This window comes from Siphateles boraxobius, unplaced genomic scaffold (genome assembly GCF_051911475.1).
Source record: "Siphateles boraxobius isolate OS27281-9 unplaced genomic scaffold, OSU_SipBor_1 6, whole genome shotgun sequence".
NCBI classification, from domain to species: domain Eukaryota; kingdom Metazoa; phylum Chordata; class Actinopteri; order Cypriniformes; family Leuciscidae; genus Siphateles; species Siphateles boraxobius.
Genome location: NW_027509186.1, coordinates 20118044 through 20138161, shown reverse-complemented (window position 1 = coordinate 20138161; position 20118 = coordinate 20118044). Strand labels below are relative to the sequence as shown.

At 39.3% G+C, this 20118-nt stretch overlaps 1 protein-coding gene and 1 long non-coding RNA gene across 2 annotated transcripts; both read left to right on the top strand.

Annotated features, from left to right (window-relative positions):
* Nucleotides 1-220: 220 nt before the first annotated feature.
* Nucleotides 221-1287, top strand: LOC143715612 (uncharacterized). Its single transcript, XR_013195835.1, has 3 exons — nucleotides 221-287; nucleotides 389-649; nucleotides 936-1287. It is a non-coding gene; the product is annotated as an uncharacterized LOC143715612 (long non-coding RNA).
* Nucleotides 1288-11588: 10301 nt separating this feature from the next.
* On the top strand, nucleotides 11589-12548 carry LOC143715611 (olfactory receptor 10G7-like). The gene has a single exon (XM_077207390.1). It carries the CDS (start codon nucleotides 11592-11594, stop codon nucleotides 12546-12548), a length of 957 nt encoding a protein of 318 aa, XP_077063505.1. The 5' UTR covers nucleotides 11589-11591.
* The last annotated feature ends 7570 nt before the right edge of the window (nucleotides 12549-20118 follow it).

Genomic DNA, 20118 nt, shown 5'->3' with positions numbered 1-20118 from the left:
TTAATGTAAAACAGCTGTTTTCTATGTGATATATAGTAAAGTGTAATTTATTCCTGTGATCAAAGCTGAATTTTCAGCATCATTACTCCAGTCTTTAGTGTCACAATGTCCTTCAGACATCACCATGTGGGGATCTACTCAGGCAGGCATACAACACAGCTGCAGCACATTCACTAAACACTCGGGATCATGTGATCTGTTGTAAGGTCACATGACTGATTAGGAAGCGATAAAGGTTTGCTGCCTGCAAGGCAGACCTTTTCTGTGTTGATGCTGGACACTGTTGTGTGAGTTAGGCTCCTTTTTTATGTAGGTATAACTGGTCATTGTGGAACCCGTTTAATCACTGCTATTGAATTTTACTATTTATTTATTTAAATTTTTTAAGGGTAATTTTAGAAGCGCGTGTCTACTCTTCACAGAGGACACAGGCTTCTGTCTGGAGGTTTAACCTTTATGCGATCACCCCCAGTGTGACTCGAGCTGCTGGGCTGCACTGGTAAATGCCTCAATATGTACATTTTCCATTGAATGTTTTATATTTGCATTGAAACAAGTTTTAATGACTTTCTCTGTCTGTAGCAACGGAACATTCACCTTTTCTCTGCAAGTGTTAATGCGCTGTGGGACAGTTGAGCATACTGGAAAAGTAGGCCTGTATTTTTGTGTTATGTTTGAATTGACTATGCTATGGTGTTTAATGAGGTTGGTAACTAACTAACATGCTTGGTTTCTTTTGAAAAGGGACCAGGCCAGCCACTGTTTTCATGTGATTGATAAGCACTTTATTGTTTTCTGTTGTCTGTTTTTTGTTGTTGTTGTGTGGTTAATTTTGTCATTCATGTGCCACATTCATAGTAGCATTTTTTTTTTTCTTGACTAAGGGTTGCCATTTATGCTGCTGGTTCTCCTCCCTAACTATGTTTTCTGTGTAGGTTATCCTTGTAAAAGGCTGGATCCATGCTGATGCTTTGCCCCTTCTCTTCAGGGGACCACACTGGGAGAGACATTGTATTGGTGTGTACTTATAACTACAACACGGTGTGATATTTTGTAGTGGTATCTAAAGATCTTAGGTGTGTAGAGCTTGCTGTGGTGCATGCTTCGACTGGTGCTGGGTTGCTGTCTCCCGTTTCTGTCTCCCCAGGGGCCTCCTGAGCATGGGTTTTGCATTGGCTGATCCGACCTTCCTAGATTGAGGAAAATCCACCAGTCATTTATTCCAGTATTTTTAAGATCCGTTTTAATAACTTTTCTATGTCTTTTTGCACTAAAATATATAATAAATTTGGAATACATTTATATATCTGCCTCTTCTTTACTGTCCCTTTGCGGGGATAAACATATTATTAGCCACACTACATTAATAGGAAGATTTGTGGTTCCATCTGCCCATTATCAGGGGGTGGCGTAGTCAGACTTGAAATAAGGTGTACTGCACGAGTGGTACTACAACTATAATATGATGATTTGATGCTCAAGAAACATTTCTCATTATTATCAATGTTGAAAACAGTTGTGTACCATTTTTTTCAGGATTCTTTGATGAACAAAAAGTTAAAAACAACAGCATTAATTTGAAATAGAATCTTTTGTAACATCATAAATGTCTTTAATGTCACATTTGATCAATTTAAGTCCTCCTATATTAATAAAAGTATTGATTTATTTTATTTCCCCCAAAAAATAAAATAAGAATTCTTACTGACCCCAAAATTTTGAACGGTAGTGTTTAATGTAACAAAAGATTCTATTTCAGATAAATGCTGTTCTTTTGAACTTTCTATTCATCAAAGAATCCTGAAATAAAAATGTAAATAACTGATTTCAACATTGATAATAATGAGAAATGTTTCTTGAGCATCAAATCCTAATATTATACTGATTTCTGAAGGATCATGTGACACTGAAGACTGGAGTAATGATGCTGAAAATTCAGCTTTGATCACAGGAATAAATTATATTTTAAAATATATTAAAATCGAAAACCGTTATTTTAAATAGTAATATTTCACAATATTAATGTTTTTTTTGTATTTTTAATTAAATGAATACAGCATTGGTGAGCATAAGTGACTTATTTTAAAAAAATTAAAAAGCGTACCAACCCCAAACGTTTGAACGGCAGTGTATATAATCCAAATATAAATGAAAGTCAAAAGCAAATTTTTAGTAGTCATATCTGGAAACAAATTAAAATAGGCTATATGGGCCATTCTCCAGAATTTGTTCAAAGTTAGAGTTGGAAACATATTGAAAAGAAAATTGGCTTTTTCCATAAATTTCTTATAAAGTATTCTTTTTAAAAGTAGGCCAATACATTTTATACATATTTTAAAGTTAAGGATTCATTAGTTTGATATAGCTTACATTGGAACAAAAACTATAATAACATATTAGTTGAGTTTATTTTTGACCAAACATAATATATATTTAACATATGAGCAGAAACTGGCTAACAAAAGCTTATTTGATATTTTAGAATAAAAACTTTATAATTTATCCAAAACTCCGAAATGTTGTCTTTCATATTTCATCTGTAACATAGTAAACAACCACGCCCATCTGTGCCGTTAATTCATTCACACACAGAAACGTGATTCAAATTTAAACAGTCTTTTTGCGTTTACAGACACTTTTCCATATCGCGATTAGAACAAAGCACAAGAATAAAAAACGTACTATTCACAATTCTCGGCTAGATCACTTGCTCCTCGAAATGAAAATAAACCAGCACTTGTTCTGAGGTAAATGTCCCAGGATTATTCCTCACAGCCTCGCAAGACGACATAGTAGGCTAATGATTAATCTGATTAAATTTAGTGTGTTTATCGAATTGATGTGGGCGTTAACACGTTTGCATGTGTTGCCTCAGATCATTTGCGTTTGAATAGCGCACGCTCTCCGTGGGCGTTTCAAATTAAAGGAATAATGAGCTGCGAGAACAATAATGAGAACGGCTGATATCTCTCTCTTTTTATATAGATTACATAAACAGAGAATATTTATTTTAGTTTTGAGTTAGATAATTTAAAAGTACAAACTTAAACGATTATAAAGATATATTGCCTGGGTGAATAGTATTCGCTGAGTTTTGTTTAAGTTTAAAGACGTGCTCCAGAAAAAAAGTTCAAGGAGACGAAGAGGCAGAAAGCACACCCTGTTTATTTTCTTTATTTTACAAAAGCACAATATTTTATTTCGATTGTAAGTGGACACATAAAAAAGTAGAAATTTAACAGTTTATTTTTTTATATTTCTTCAGTCTGTATGACCAAAAATGACACAGTATTTTAGGTCTATTTTGCTACTATGTGAAAAAAATCGAGCAAAACACGCCGGCGCGTTTGCCGACCCCAGAGGGGTTAAGCACCTGCACTTCAAATGAATTATATTTGAAACTAGACTATTACTATTCTTAATAATTCTGAAAAAATGACTATAAATTACAGCAACACCTCCCCCTTTGCCTTTCATACAAGGTTCATATTTATAACCGTAATCTTGGGGGGTGGACTCATTTAAAGTAATGTAATTGTTTGGTTTTAACGTGGTTTCTGTCAAACACAGGTTTTAGTCTGTGATCATATTATTAACAATAAGGGCTTTTGAAGTGAGGGATCGAATATTCAGCAACCCAAGCTTTATCATTTGTTCATTTGTATTATATGTGTTTTTTTATTTAATGAACATCAATTAAATTTTTACCCTTAGATGGGTTTGGAACTTTTTTGTATTTCCTCATTCGGGGAACAGACATAGTCTCTATGTGATGATATGTAGGTGAAAGAGTCTCTATGTGATGGGATTTATCTGACCTCAGTGACGTGAGACAGCTAGCAGATGGTTGGTTTAGCCAGTTTGTCTGCTTCCTGACCTGAGCCCCAGATTGTCATGTTTGGGCTCTAAGACAAGAGCTCATGTGCCATATTACTAGAGAGAAGAGCAGCACCATCCCAGGAGGGATGAATACCATCTCTTTTCAACAGGTCAGATCTGCCCTAAAAACTTTTCCAATTGTCTATGAATTCTATATTATTATGCGGACACCACATAGACAGCCAGTCATTGAGTGAGGACAGTCTACTAACTATTTCATCACTCCTTCGAACAGGAAGGGGGCCAGAGCAAATTACAGTACCTGACTTCGTACTTGCGAGTTCACACACCTCTTTAACGTTAATTTTAGTGAATTCCGACTGGATTAGTCGAACATCATTAGTGCCGACGTCAATAATAATCGTAGAGAATTTACGATTAGCATTAGCCAGCACTTTTAAATTTTCTTTGATGTCAGGTGCTCTGGCTCCCAGCAAACATGTGACTATAGTGGCTGGTGTCTCTATTTTCGCGTTCCGTGTAATCGCCAATAACTAGGGCACATTCAACAGGATTCTCAGTGGGTGTTCCACTGAATGGGGAGAATCTGTTTGTTATGAATCGGAATGGAAGAGCTGTGTTTTTTCCCGCGACTACAGCGTCTCACCGTCACCCAATTGCCCTGCTGCACGGGGTCTACTACAGCCGGAAGCTAACAATGTTCAGTGTTCTCTAAGCTAATCGCATCCAAAGTAATATCTAAAGTCAATTAACCTCAATTAAAGTTTGGATGTGTGTCTCTAGTTCTGAAATCTTCTCAGTCAGCTTGACTATCTCCCTGCATTTATCATGTGTAAATCCTGTGCTGACAGATAAGGCTGTGCTATACATGTTACATGAAGTGCAAGTGACAATAAGAGGAGAAGATGACATGACTCACCGTGTTTGTTTGACTGACTGATACCTACCTCAATTGTTTGATGGATTGGTAAAAGGCGCGAGGGCACGAGCAAAATAAATAAATAAATGAGCGCACTGATGGCACGCTAACAGGCTAGCGAATTACTTGCGTGTTGTGCTAGCAACGATTTAGATTGAAGCTAGCAATGTAAGGTTAATATATGATGCTGAGTAAGTTATATTTAGCAGTATAAACAAAAGGAAATGCTAGTAAATAATGATTCAAAACAGAAAGACGAGGCTTACAGATGCAAACCAACTCAGCAGCAGCAAGGCAAACAGGAGCAATCGAGCAATCGAGAAAAGTTGTGATTGATGATCAATTGAACTTAACAGACCACATTTCTAGAACTGCCCGTTTCTGCAGATTTGTCTTATACAACATTGGCCCTCAGATCAGGCCCTCTCTATCAGAGCATGCTACACAACTCCTTGTCCAAGCTCTTGTTCTATCCAGAACAACACCTTCTTTGAAGGTGCATGTTGCCTCCAGCACATAACAATGCTGTTGATGGCAGATCACTGGGAAAGCACAACCTGATCATCAGGTTCCTGAGAGGAGTCAGGAGGTTAAATCCTCCCAGGCCACACCGCATTGCCTCCTGGGACCTCTCTGTCATGTTTTCAGGTCTAAAGAGAGCTCCCTTCGAGCCCCTAGAGTCATTTGAGCTTAAAATTCTGTTGAGCTTAGTTAGTTAATTCTAAAATTAACTATTTTATTCTCTCAGTTTTTGTGTCTTTTGTATTTGATGTGAAGCACACTGGTCAACTGGTGTTGTGGTTTGTAGTGCTATACAGACAAACTTGACATTGACATTGACAAAATCCTGTCTTTAAAGACAGCACTCCTGACCACGCTTGCCTCCTTCAAGAGGGTGGGGGGACCTGTGGATATTTTCGGTCAGCGAATCGCACCTAGAGTTCAGGATACGTGCCCAAAGTTCCCACCACTCCCTTTCGGGACAAGGTAGTGATAATACAAACCCTACCCCCGGAGGAGGCAGTCCCAGCCCTCGCGCTGCTGTGTCCCGTTTGCGTCAAAATCTCAGAGCAGCTTTTTGTCTACTTTGGAGGTCAGCAGACGGGGAAAGGCTGTCTCCAAACAGAGGTCGCCCCACTGGATAGTGGATGCCATCGCCTTGGCGTACCAGTCGCAAGGCGAGCCATGCCCCCTTGGGGTGAGAGCTCACTCCACTTGGTGTGTTGCTTCCTTCCGGGCGCTGGTACACGGCGCCTCTCTGGCAGACATCTGCAGAGCTGCATGCTGGGCAACACCTAACACCTTCGCGAAATTCTATAATCACTGCGTGGAGCCAGTCTCTTCTCGCGGGTTGGGTACAAACAGGTAATTTGTGGGAGGACTGGCTCGTTGTGTTGCTTGCAGCGCTATTCCCCTCTAACAGGGGTATACGATCGCCTACTTGCTCTTCAGTGGATTGGCGAACTTGACGAACCCTGAATTGAGTTATTCCAGCATCCTTCGGTAGTCAGACGCGGCGGAGGCATCCGACACCAGGCCCAGTACTCGTGTGCATGCCCGGTCGATCAGCCCTTGTACTGGGCTAGATGCCCATATGATGTGATTATCCACTCGGTAATCTTAATCCTAATTGTTCATGATAGGGTTTCCCTGATGGTAAACCTGTGTCTTCCACTGTATGGTTCTGCTCTGCCCTGTCTCTGCAATGGTAGTAGCTCCTCCCTGGCTAGGTAGGACCTACCACAGAGATCTTCCATATATAGTACTGCCCAACGGGTCAATCCATATGTGTAACCTCCACACGTGCCTCCCTTCAGGCAGGGTGTGATCTCCATAGCGTTCCTCTCCTTTGGGATTGTGCACGCTTACCCAGAGTTATGGTCATGTCTGAATAACAATGGGAATTGAGTTCTGAAGCACTCTTCCCTGGGGAAGGAACACCAGTTTCAACCAGCCCCAGAGTAAACCCTGTCCCTTCCATCACCTTCAGTGTGGAGGACTACCTCTTTAGGCTTACATGGGCCGCTGGGTAGGTTACAACATTGTGAGAGCAGTTGCCGAAAGGGCATGCTGTAGCTTGTCTCCAACACTTGTAACACAGTTCAGTGGCTATGGTGATTTCCATACGGACCCCATGACGTCAGTCCGATGTAACATCGAAACATGACTGACTGAATGGGAATGTCTAGGTTACTAGGAGGGAACAGAGACATTACGTCCCCCCTGCGACAGCCTGGAACCACCGCTGAATGGCCGGGATCCATTCTTGGCTCCTCAGCAAAACATGAATGAAGTGAGTAATGCCGGTCCTATTTATACCCGTATGTCCAGGTAGACTCGGGTAGACTCGGCATGCAAATTTCACTGGCATTGGCTCGTTTTGTTACCACTTGGAGGGGAGTGGGCTCCCAGACAAGGCCCCATGACGTCAGTCCAACGTAACGTCTCCGTTCCCTCCTTCAGGGAATGGGGGTTACATTAGTAACTTAGATGTTCCCTGTAATGCATTACCCCCGACACTGATCCACATCTGTAATGCAGAGTGTTCTCAGAAATGAGTGAAGGCAGGATCCATGTGCAGGAGAATTTTATTTAAATAATAACAATAACAAAGTAAACATGAGAAAACCAGGGAGCAGAACTGAGAACCTCAATGGAACATCCAACAAAGGACAAGGAACATGATAAACACTGGGGTTCAAATACACACAGGTTAACTAATACATAATAAATAATATTTAAATAATACACTTAGGGGTCTAACATATTTTGGGTCCTTGAGATGTTTTGACATGCCCTGTGTAATGGTCATCAGCTGCAGTGCCCTTGAAAGCCACCAGAGGGCACTCCACTTCTGATTGTTGTTATTCCCTGACAACTACATTTCCCATAACTCACTGCCCGGACTCATCATCACTGATCACATTCACCTGTTTGTCATTACCTTGTTTAGCTCACCCCTTATAAGCCTGGTTTTCAAATTCAATCACTGCGTAGTTTTGTATGTTGTTGCATTGCATCTCTGAGCATTTCTTTGGTTCCTGTATTTCGGTTTCTTGGACTCCCCAGCCTGCCTCTGGATTACCCGTTTGCCTTGTTCCCAACCTTGTTTATTTGTTTGTTTGTTTGTTTGTTTGTTTGGACTGCCTACCTGGATTTTGACCTGTTGCCTGTTCATTTGATTACGTTTAAAGCTGCATTTGGATCTAAACTTTCTGGTCTCAGAGCAGTTTGTGACACCCTGACATTTGTGCTTTTTTCAGTTGCTTAAAAAACATTTCAATGACAAAAGTGTCATTACACTCTATTCAAAACAAACAGGGCTGCCATAATATGTGAGCAACATGTATGTACATGTTTGTATTTTTGAGAGAATAATGTTTATGCATGGTTATTGAAAAAACAAAACTATTAAAGTTTCTGAAATAAGGCCACAAAACACATACTAAATATGTGTCCACAAGACATTTTACAATTTTGTCGCCTAGAGTTTTTGCTTTAAAACTATCTGAAAAATCATCCTGCCTACTCATTCACATAAAACAATACATTGATTTAAAAAATCACTTTTTATGATCAGATTTTTGGCTTTAATTTTCTTGCAGTTTTAGAGTAAAATATATTTTGTAATATATATATTTTATATAAAATATTAATAATTATATTTTTACATTGCACAATTTCATACACTCAAACTTATATAACTTTTTTTCTGTTTCATTTTTAATAATTTCTACACTTCTACAATAATCTGGGAAATGTCTGGAAAAAAACAAGACGAATCATATGTCTATATTCCAAAGCATTCTTGAATTACAACCATTTAGGTTTGGATAGTGATTTTTATGTCTATGCGAAAAAAGGGGGGGTGACAGTTAAGGGGTTAAAAAGGCAATATGTGTGGGGGCATGAATGACTATGAATAATGCTGTGATTCACACCTGAGAAGACAATGACCCGCATAATGAGCCGCAAAATTAGCCTTTCAGTCAGCTATGTCTCTGAGAGGGAACTACTAGAAAGAATGTGAGGACAAAATAAATGTTGTATGCATGCAAATTGTGTAATATCCAAGGTAAACATTTCTAGTAATTGTGCAGTTAATTCTCATATGGTATTTTTAGAAAGTTTCGGAATTTTTATCCTCTCCCCAAATTTGTCACTAATGAAACACAATAATAAATAATTTAATGAGAAGGCTTATATTGACCTATTAGGATTTTGTTTACATCTACCTTGTAAATATTTTTTTATTTTTTTATTAAAATGTTTTCACATTTAAATCAACAACAATTACAATTTTAACAATATTTGAAGTGTAATCTTTCTTTGTAAAAACCATACATTTTATCATACGTATTTCAAAGTTAAAGATGCATTAGTTTGAATATACATTGGAACAAACACTATAATAACATCTTAGTTGATTCAATATACCTACTTCATTTTTGACAAAATATCCCATACTATATATTTAACATATGAGCAGAAATTGGCAAACAAAAGCTTAATTGATGTGCAGTATTCAATTTTACAGTAAAAATTGTATAATCTATCCAAAACTAGTTGAAATATTGTCTAAACATTCATATTTCATCTGTAACATATTGTTTTTATGATATATTAATATAAGGCATATAAATGTTAATTTGCCGTTTAATGCGTTGCTTATACAAAGACAATTTATTTCAACCTATTTCAGTCGATTTTTACTAACCGTTTATTCACACATAGACACGCGATTCATATTTGAACAGTCTTTTTTTTTGTCGGTTTACTGACACTATTCCATATCGCGATTAGAACAAAGCACTTAAGAATAAATAACTTACTATTCATAATCCTAAACTGCCTTTTTTTGCTCCTTGAAGTGAAACTGAAACCAGCACTTCTGACGTACATTTTACTAGGATTAAATTACTATCAAGCTATTATTATTCCTCACAGTGACGCAAGACGACGTAAAGTACAAGAATCTGATTAAACTTGATACGTTTTATCGAGTTGACAGGTTTGCATGGGTCGGTTCAGATCATTTGCGTTTTAACAGCGCATGCTAGCCGTAGTCGTTCACATTAGCAGATAATGAGTTGCCATGAGAACGACTGACATCTCTCTTTTCATACAGATTACATAAACAAAGAATATTTGTTTTCGTTTTGAATAATATAATTTAAAAGTAGACACACAGAATGTTTATAAAGATATATTGCTCATGCCTGTGTGCTTAGTATTCGCTGAGTTTTGTTTAAGTTTAGAGACGTGCTCCAGAAAAAAGCTTCAGGGAGACAGAGAGGCAGAAAGCATACCCTGTTTATTTTCTTTATTTTACAAAAACACAATGTTTTGTTTTGATTGTGTGGTCACATAAAAAAGTAGAAATTTTACAGTTTATTTTTTCATATTTCTTATGACTGTATGACTGTACAATCATAAATGACAGAGTATTTTAATTGACAATTTGCAAATGGTGTACAACTACATGAACTCGTTTAAGGTTTTGCCAAAAGAGTGGTTTATTTGACAAATATGTTTACGCCACTGAGCATTTGATTCAGAGAATTGAGTTTAGTGTTTTAGCAATTGAGAAAAAATGAAAGCTCTAGCGTAAAGTTCTGCCAGGAAGACTCAAATGTTATGTCACTCATTAACTTCTGGTCTATCCAATAACTATCTAATACTTGAAATATAAAAGATTGTTACTGATACATGTTTGAGTTTGCAGATGATGACGCAAACATTCACCTCCATCCTCCCCACCACCACCAGGTTGGTCCCTGTCCATACCTCCCCGGGGTCGGCTGTGCCCATGCCTTCATCTTCAGGCAGGATATGCAAAGTCCACTACCCTCCGAATGTAAACTATGGTCGGGGCCTGCGCCAGAGTTTACCATCCAATATTTTTGTTTTCATTTTCTGGTCTATTAATTAATAAATGTCATGGGGTTATCATCTTGCCTTCCAAGTCTTTCTGGTAGAACTGTAATGTACTGTAACGTTCTAAAGGTTAAGAACTACATGGCAATTTTGTCACTCTCCCTGGAGCAACTGCGTCATCTGTTTTTCAAGCCATAGACTTTTTACAATGTACATGTCAGATATATATAAAAAAAACTGTGACCAGCATATCTCAGTGTAAGGAGCAGAATGCACTTTCACAGTAGCCTGTGAAACAGACAGGTTTGTTTCTTTTCATTCTTTATTATAATTTGTTAAACTATCCAGCTATTGCTATTATTACAGTTATAGTGTATTCTATAGCAAGTACATTATAAAGTCAAAACACTAGTTTATATATATATATATTGTACTAATATTAAAATAATATTTTTTATATCATTTCAGTAGCCTGTGAAACAGACAGGTTTGTTTCTTTTCATTCTTTATTATAATTTGTTAAACTATCCAGCTATTGCTATTATTACAGTTATAGTGTATTCTATAGCTAGTACATTATAAAGTCAAAACAGTAGTTATATATATATATATATATATATATATATATATATATATATATATATATATATATATATATATATATTGTACTAATATTAAAATAATATTTTTTATATAATCTCAGTAGCCTGTGAAACAGACAGGTTTGTTTCTTTTCATTCTTTATTATAATTTGTTAAACTATCCAGCTATTGCTATTATTACAGTTATAGTGTATTCTATAGCAAGTACATTATAAAGTCAAAACACTACTTATATATATATATATATATATATATATATATATATATTGTACTAATATTAAATTATATATTTTATACATACAGAAAGGAGACACATAAAAAGATTTCTCTAAGGACTAATATTCATCGTGTCAATGGAAAACATCAGCTTTGTAAAGGATTTTGTCATAGTTGGCTTTCCTGGACTTCAGTCTCATTACTATGGCCTTGTATCAGCACTTCTGTTTTTTGTTTATGCATTTACTTTGACGGGAAATGCTGTATTTTTTACATTGTTTGTAATGACTAAGAGCCTTCAGAAGCCTGTATATTATTTCATTATAAATCTTGTTGTGTGTGATGTATTATTCAGCACCACAACACTACCAAAGATAATTAGCAGGTATTGGTTCCAAGATGGGACCATTTCATTCTTGGGTTGCTTTGTTCAGATGTTCTTTGTACATTATTTAGGTAGTGTCTGTTCACTTGTTCTGGCAATAATTGCTATAGATCGCTATGTAGCAATATGTTACCCACTTCAATATCATAGTATCATGACACACAGAAATGTGCTCTTTCTTTTTTTTGGCTCTTGGATTCTGGGCTCCTTAGGCCCGTTAGCAATGGTCATTCGAGCTTACCCTCTCCCTTATTGTACAGAAAACACCATTATACACTGTTACTGTGATCATTTTTCCATCACAACACTGGCATGCACAGACAGAACAATATATAGTGTTCCAGCTCTCATCTATGCCTTTGCAATACTGTTGGGGCCCTTTGCTCTCATTATTTTTTCATACTGCTCCATCTTTGCAGCAGTTATGCAAATTTCAGGTACTCAAGGAAGATTGAAGACTTTTTCCACCTGTAGTCCTCAGCTCATCATAATTTCTCTCTTTTTCCTACCCAGGTTATTTAATTATTTGTCTGGCAATATCGGTATAAAATTTAGTACTGATTTGCGATTAGTCATTATTATGATATATAGTCTGCTACCACCCATGATCAACCCCCTTATTTATTGTTTGCGAACAGAAGAGGTAAAAAAGATATTTAGAAGTCATTTTCAAAACAAACAAATTGGTTTTCCTTTACGGTTGCTCTGATGTGCTTTATTTAAATAGGTGGTTAAAATGTTGCCATTGTCTTAAGGTCCTCAACTTTAGATAATATCTCCATTTTACAAAACATAAAACATATTCCAGTTGCTTTTGAACTGGACTGAATGCCAAGAATAGTAATGTAAGCCTTTTGAAGGTCTCCTGAAAATTAATTTTTAACTTGTAGCAATTAGGAACTTTTTGGTATCTTTGATTCCAACATTATTTACAGTGCATATAAAATATTGTGCTTACAGATCACAGTGCTTAAATTAAATACATTGAGTATGTTTGTCATGAGATGGAACATAAAACTCTGCAATACGTTTTATTTTTATTTTTTATCTTAGTTCCTGTTAATATTGCAGAGGAACTTTACTTATGTTGGTGAACCCATTGTATTTGTTGTTTATATTGTTATAGTTTGGGAACTTGCACGTGCACATGAGAAATATTAGCTGAGCATACTGGAAAATGTGATGTAACTAAACCAGAAAGAGTAATGATTGAGACAAAAAAAAAAAGTCTTTATGTGCAAAGAAAATGGTATACAGAAAATGGCAGACAGCAGAAACGTAACAGCTCTTGCTTAACATTAAGTCAGTTTTGTTTATATAGCCCAATATCACTAATCACAATCCAAACAACATCCATCCATATTAGTTAAGCGCTTGAAAATATTGTTTTATTTAACTATAAATCATTAAAAAGTTCTAAAGTTTTACTATAAAATATTAGTTTATTATGATAAAAATCTGTGATGGTAATTTCTCAATTTTTGTCAGGAATGCTTATCTGCCCTAAAAGGCAGTAACTACGCAGAGTGCAGAACTGAGAAAAATGACTTTAAAGTTAGCCTGTCATCAAGCCTATAGTAATTGTAGGTAGATTATTGGACATGTGGCTGTTTTTTACTTTATATTAGCTTATTCTTTTATTCACATAACAAAGGATGCCTTGAATGTCATGCAAATGATAATAACTAATTTTTGACTGTAAATGCAGTTACTGCCTTTTTGTTTTGTAGGGCAGTTATGCATCTGTAACTGGTCTTAATCGAAGGTTTACACGCACAGCTCTTGCTGGCCTATGTCCGTTACACTCACCCCCCTAAACCATTCAGGTAAACGGCACCAAATGTAACCAGTACTACACAGCAAAAGCCCCAGTGTAAAATTAACACTCTGAGTGTGGACTCATATAAACACTGAAGCAGTGTTAAAGTTAATGAGATAATTAAGTTAAAAATTGAGTGATGATTGAGCATCATTGAAGACACCTGATGATAACAAGCAGAATCACTGAAGGAGAAAACCTTCAGAAAACACACTCAGAGTGTTAATTTAACACTGGGGATATTGCTGTGTACTCGTCCCGCTCCGAGCAGGATATAAACTGAGGTCTCTGGCATGTGGGAGGCAGGCCAAGGAACGCTAAAGACCCCAGCCACTAAGGTCAGTCGCTAGCACGCCTCTTGAGGCCAGGGGAGTGAGGTTTTGTACACACAGCCCTTACTGTTCCACATCCACTGAGAGAAAAAAACTCCTGTACACTTCTCTACACCTGAGAAAAACTTATGGATTTGCATTTGTTTAATTCAAATTTCCTTAGAGGGAAGTATTATTTTTTACTATTTTTACCCAAAATAGAGTGTTGTGAGTATTAGTGACTACACATGTGATTTAATATCTGTTTCATTCTTATTCGTAGCCAGAGGGTGCCCCAGAGCTGAAAGTCCACAAATGAGACTATAAAAGTCAAAAAACATGTGAGGTTCAAGGAAATCCCTTATATAGACAAAGACTGTTTTGACTGATGAAATATGAAGACAATAAACTTAAAACTGCGACAATTTTGGTTCATCTGTGTTTTTCTAGACATCTATGAAAGCTTTAAGCGTAAGTTATGTCAGGAAGACTTAATCAGCGCATCAACCATTATCTCACTTCTAGCCAATCAGGTGCTGACACTCATAATATAAAAAACTGATACTTACGTTTGTCTGAGTTCGCAGATGCTGACGCGCCAATTACTTGCCGCGATCAGCTGGTTACCGCTATGTCTCTAGAAACTCAATCTATCCTTGACTATTCCGAATCCGACGATGATTTAGTCCAGCCGCCTTCTACTGCTGCATGGCGCAGTACACGTCTTCAGTGCCGGGACTCCCTATGGCACACTGGTCTTCGGACAATATAACCAACACCCTCGAGGCAGCTGGTATTCCCTTCAACCACGAATTGTCTAGAGAGGATCTGGTATTCAAAATTCTCTGGGCAATCCTCCTAATCCAACGGCTCAGTCTCCATCAACTTCTACTTTTTCAAATCAGCCAAAACAAGCAGGCCGGAAGAGAACAGCTAAATCTTCATCAACCCTTCCAGCAAAAAGATCCACGCCGCAAGCTCGGGCCCCATGTCCTATCGGTACCTCTGATCGTGCAGATTTAAATTCTCTCCTCATCCAAACAGTCCAAAGCCTCTCACAAACTGTCAAAGGGTTAGAATCGAAGATGGCCAAATTCGAAATTACATTCGCTAATCCTCTCATCAGCCCGAGTTCCACCACGAACGCTTCAGCCATTCCTCTGGCCTGCCCTTCTAACGCCGGATTCATCGACCCATCGAGAGTGTCTTCTTCATTTCACCAGCAAGCTCTTCCTTACACGGCTCAAACTCCATTTCCAGATGCTCCCGCTCCTCTCTCTACTCCAGCTTTCAATCTGGCTACGGCAGCCCCAGCTCAGTCATTTGGTAGGCGATTCGTTTCAACAGCCGCAGCCACTGTGTCTCCAAATATGCGAGCTAATATCTTACAAGGTAAGGACATTAATTTGGCTTCTATACTACTTCATTCGCCTGCAGCTGGCGTGGCAGTCTTCCTCAAAACGTCAGATCCCAGACTCCAACGCAATCTTTCTTTTTCTGAATTTGTTATTGCTTTGAGCATTTTCAGAGAGATTTTGTGCCAAACCTTTCCCCAAAAGAAGGGAAGAGCTCGACCTTTATTTAGCTATGATGGCTGATTTTAACCAAAGGTACGGGGGCACCCTTTTCTTTGAATACCACAAGTCATTCTCCGCTAAATCAGCCTCCTTTATCACGCTTTACAATTCAAAACTAGACTGGTCTGTCATTGACACTGAACTGCTCATTCGTCATTTCGGTGGTCAAAAAACTCTTGCTCTATCTGTAGCTCACACGGACACTCTGCTCCATTCTGCCCCTAAAACTTTTACCAGCGAAACCCCGGACGCTGTCCGAGGTGCTGAAAAAGTAAGGCCCTTTTACGATGGCCGCAATCACTCCGTTGTAGATTCCAACGTCGTCCCCATTTGTGCGAACTTTAATGAATCTGTCTGCTCATTTCCTAAGTGTCGATTTACTCATATCTGTAGTTTTTGCAAGGATCCGCACCCGAAATCAGTCTGCCCACGCCGGTACAGACCAACACCTCGTGGGAAAGCCCCAATTCGGAAAAAATTCTGATTCACACACACCCTTCTACTCCTATTAATGTTGCAGTTCTTTCACGCTACCTTTCTTCCCATTCTGATTCGACTTTTGTCGACTACCTAATCACAGGTCTGTCTCAAGGGTTTCGGGTGGGCATCCTTTATCAACTCACTACTACTTTCTTAGCAAAAAATTTGCAATCTGCCACAATTGAACCAGATGTGGTGTACGCTTTGCTAGAGAAAGAAGTTAATAAAGGATATGTCATTGGCCCTTTTGCTTCTCCTCCCTTCTCTCCTTTTCGGATTAATTCCATTGGCGTAGCTACATGCAAATACTCCGGCAAAAAACGGCTCATTTTCGATACTTCTTCCCCTCACTCCTCTTACACAGCAAGTGTAAACGAACGTATTCCTTTTCCACCTTTTTCTCTTCACTACGCTTCAGTTGACAATGCCATTCATTTAATCAAGCTAGCTGGCCAGGGTGGATGGTTAGATAAAGCTGATATTACAGACGGGTTCAAGACTAGAGGATGGATAGTCCTCCGTCCCCCGACGGGACCCGACGGTACCGACGGGCCGGGCCAGGTTCGGACACATATTTTGAAATGACGTTCGGGTTCGGGTCGGGCTCAGTCACATCGGCGCGATAAGGAATTGAACATTTGAAATTTAAAACAGCTTATTTTAATGTTTAACTGGATGCAAATGTTTGTTTTTATGATTCAAATAAATTTAAAATATTACCCTAACCTCCATCTTGATGTGTGCGGAAATTTGTTTATGTTGCTGTGACAACGCGCAACACGTGCGTGCATAATATTGCATATTTGGCTACATGTGGCTGGGAGCGCAACGATGGAAGACGTTAAAAATAACTTGGCCTCAGGAGATTTTAAAACCACCGAAAATAAAGGGAAGTTGACTGTTTGGAAGTTTTTCTACATAGTTGTCAAGGCCGATAGTGATGAACATGTTAGTTATGTTCAATGTAAGAGTTGTGGATTTCTCATGAAATATGACAGCAAGAGGACCGGGAATTCCGCCCTGCAGCGTCATGTGGATAGAAATTGTAAGTCACCTGGGCTACTGCAGCCGAGCATCACTGCCTTTGCTAGTTCCTCAAGAAAAATTCCTCAGCGGGACAAACAAAAACTGACTGAAAAATGCGTTGAGTACTCCTGTAAAGACATAAGGCCATTTCGTTCCATTGAAGGAGGGGGTTTCATTGAGCTGGCCCAGCAGCTTATTAACATCGGTGCTACATATGGTTCAGTGGCAGCGCAGGATGTACTGCCTGATCCCACCACTGTGTCAAAACGGTGCCGTGAGCTGGCAATAGAGAAAAGCACAAAGCTGGTTGAGCAGCTAAATACACTCTGACTGAGGTGAATTCGATCGGAATGACTACGGATATCTGGACGGAGGACTACCACAAATTAAGCTACTTGACCATCACTTGCCATTTCGTGACACGATCATTTAAAATGATAAGCACCGTATTAACAACAGTCGCATTCCCACTGGAAGAGGCTAAAACAGGGGAGAATATTAGGAGAGAAATCATCAGACTTATAATGGAGTATGGCCTGGATATGAGTCTGCTGAATAAAGTGGTGTGGGTGAGAGACCAAGGCTCAAACATCATCAGTGCCCTCAGACCATATCGAAGACTTGACTGCCAAGATCAGGTTTATAATACGGTGATGAGACACGCCTTAGACCCCACACAACTGGCCCAAGATGCTCCAACTGTTGCAGACACTCTGCAAGCTACCAAGGCACTGGTCAAATATGTTAAAAAGTCGGGCATGGCAGCTTTGCTGTCAAAAACAGTCATCCAAATGGCAGACACAAGGTTTAGCACGGTATATCTGACCTTAAATTCTGTCCGGTCGGATTATCAAGAACTATGCGAAAATGATCGCGCAGAGGGCTGGCGGATCGATGCCATATCTCCAGATGTCCTTGACTTTCTTGTCGAGTTCCTGCAACCATTTTACGATGCCAAGCATGAACTTGAAAGTGACCAGTACCCAACCATAAACCTGGTGTTTCTGTGGTTTGAGCGACTGAAGCGTCACTGCAACAAAAAAACGACTGACAGCCCCTATCAAGCCATCATCCGCGAGCGGCATCTCACTTGGATTTTGCGTAGAGTGGAGATCCAAGAACTCCAAAAAATTGCAACTTTCCTTTAGCCTAAATATAGCCAGCTCCGAATGTTGTCCTCCGAAGAGAGAGACAACCTTCTCCAGGAGGTTCGGAGACAGCTCAGTGACCTTCGCACCCAGGAGACCGCCACTGAAGGACCCACGCCTAAGAAAGCTGCAGTTGACTATGAGGAGTGGGAAAATGTACCTGTGGCAGATGCCACAGACAAAGTCGAGATGTACTCGACTCAAAATCATACAATGCAGGATGACAGAGATGTTTTGGGCTGGTGGAGCGATCATCAACTCAAATACCCGAAGCTTAGTGTCCTTGCCCGCGGCATCCTTGCTATTCCAGCCAGCAGCAGTAGCAGTGAGCGCAACCTCAGTGCTGCTGGCAGGACCATCGAGCAGAGGAGGACAGCCTTGAAGCCATCCACCACTGATGCAATCCTTTTTCTGCATAAGAACCTGGACTAGCCTAAACATTGAAGGATGGATTATGTGAATAGATCCCATGTTACAGTTTTATTAGCCACACAGTTTGAGAAAAATGGTAAGAGTGATTTTCATTTCAATAAGCTGCATTTATGTTACGTTAATGTTTTGTTCTGTTAGCTTGGGTAATTTTTTTATAGACCTAGCTTTGTTAATTTAATTTCAATTGGTTATTTGTTTGGGCCTCTTGTGTGCGCCTGGGTTAACATGCGCTTTGTTGGCCGTGTGCGGCGCACGCTGATGCGTTGCGCACATCTATAAACATTTCAGAATGCATTTGAGTTGTTAAATAAAAGCGGGCTTTCTATACAAACAAACGTACGTGTCATTAGTATGAGAAAAAAAAAAAGATTTTTAACTGTGTCGGGCTCGGGTCGGGCTCGGAACATAAATATCTTAATGCCTGTCGGGCTCGGGTCGGGTTCTGGTACTGCCCTATCGGACGCGGGCCGGACTCGGACAGAAAAATGCGGCCCGATCCGCACTCTATTCAAGACTATGCCTATTCATCCTTCAGACTGGCCACTTTTCGGAGTTAAATGGAATTCAAAATCTTATTTTGCAGTAAGACTCACTTTCGGATGTAGAAGCAGCCCCCACATTTTTAATAACCTCTCAGAAGCTCTGTGTTGGATCCTGGTGAACGTTAGCAAGCTGCCTTTCGTCTTACATCTGCTCGACGACTTCTTGTTAATCGATTTTCCATCTACCCCATCTCCAATTCTAGATATACTTAAACATATTTTCAGCGATGTCGGCGTTCCCCTACCCGCGGAAAAAACCATGGGCCCTTCCACTTCGCTAGAATTCCTAGGCATCACACTTGACACGATCAGCATGCAAGCTTCTGTCCCCCTTGAAAAGCTTTTAACAATTAGGTCTTTCTTGGAATCTTTTTCTTCTCTATGAGTCGTATCAAAGCGCGATATGCTATCTCTGCTCGGCCACTTAAATTTCGCCATGAGCATTATCCCCCAAGGCAGGACTTTCATTTCTCGGTTGTTAACATTGGCTCATTCCGTTCCAAACTTAAGCAATTCGATTCAGCTAGACGAAGGCTGCTTGTCCGATCTCAGTTTCTACCAGAAAGACTCGGGAGATTAATTGAAAAGCTGTACACATTTATTGACAGCTCAGCAAGCATAAATTTATAAGTTCTTTGGCATAGGCCCCGTCCTTAGCGAGCAAAGCGAGGTTAGCCGAATCTGCATGTCCCGCCTGAGATGAAGGCGGGGGCGCAGCCGACCCCCTGGAGGTAAGGAAGGGACCATCCTGGTGGTGGTGATGGGGAGGATGGAGGGGAAGGTACCATCTTGGTGGTGGTTGGGGAGGATGGAGGTGAATGGTAGCGTCAGCATCTGCGAACTCAGACAAGTGTAAGTACCAATCTTTTATACTGTGACTGTTAACACCTGATTGGATAGGAATGAGGTAATGCATGACGCGCAGATTGAGTCTTCCTGACAGA

Excerpts from the sequence above, each read along its gene's own strand:
- LOC143715611 (XM_077207390.1), top strand. The coding sequence starts at position 11,592 with ATGGAAAACATCAGCTTTGTAAAGGATTTTGTCATAGTTGGCTTTCCT.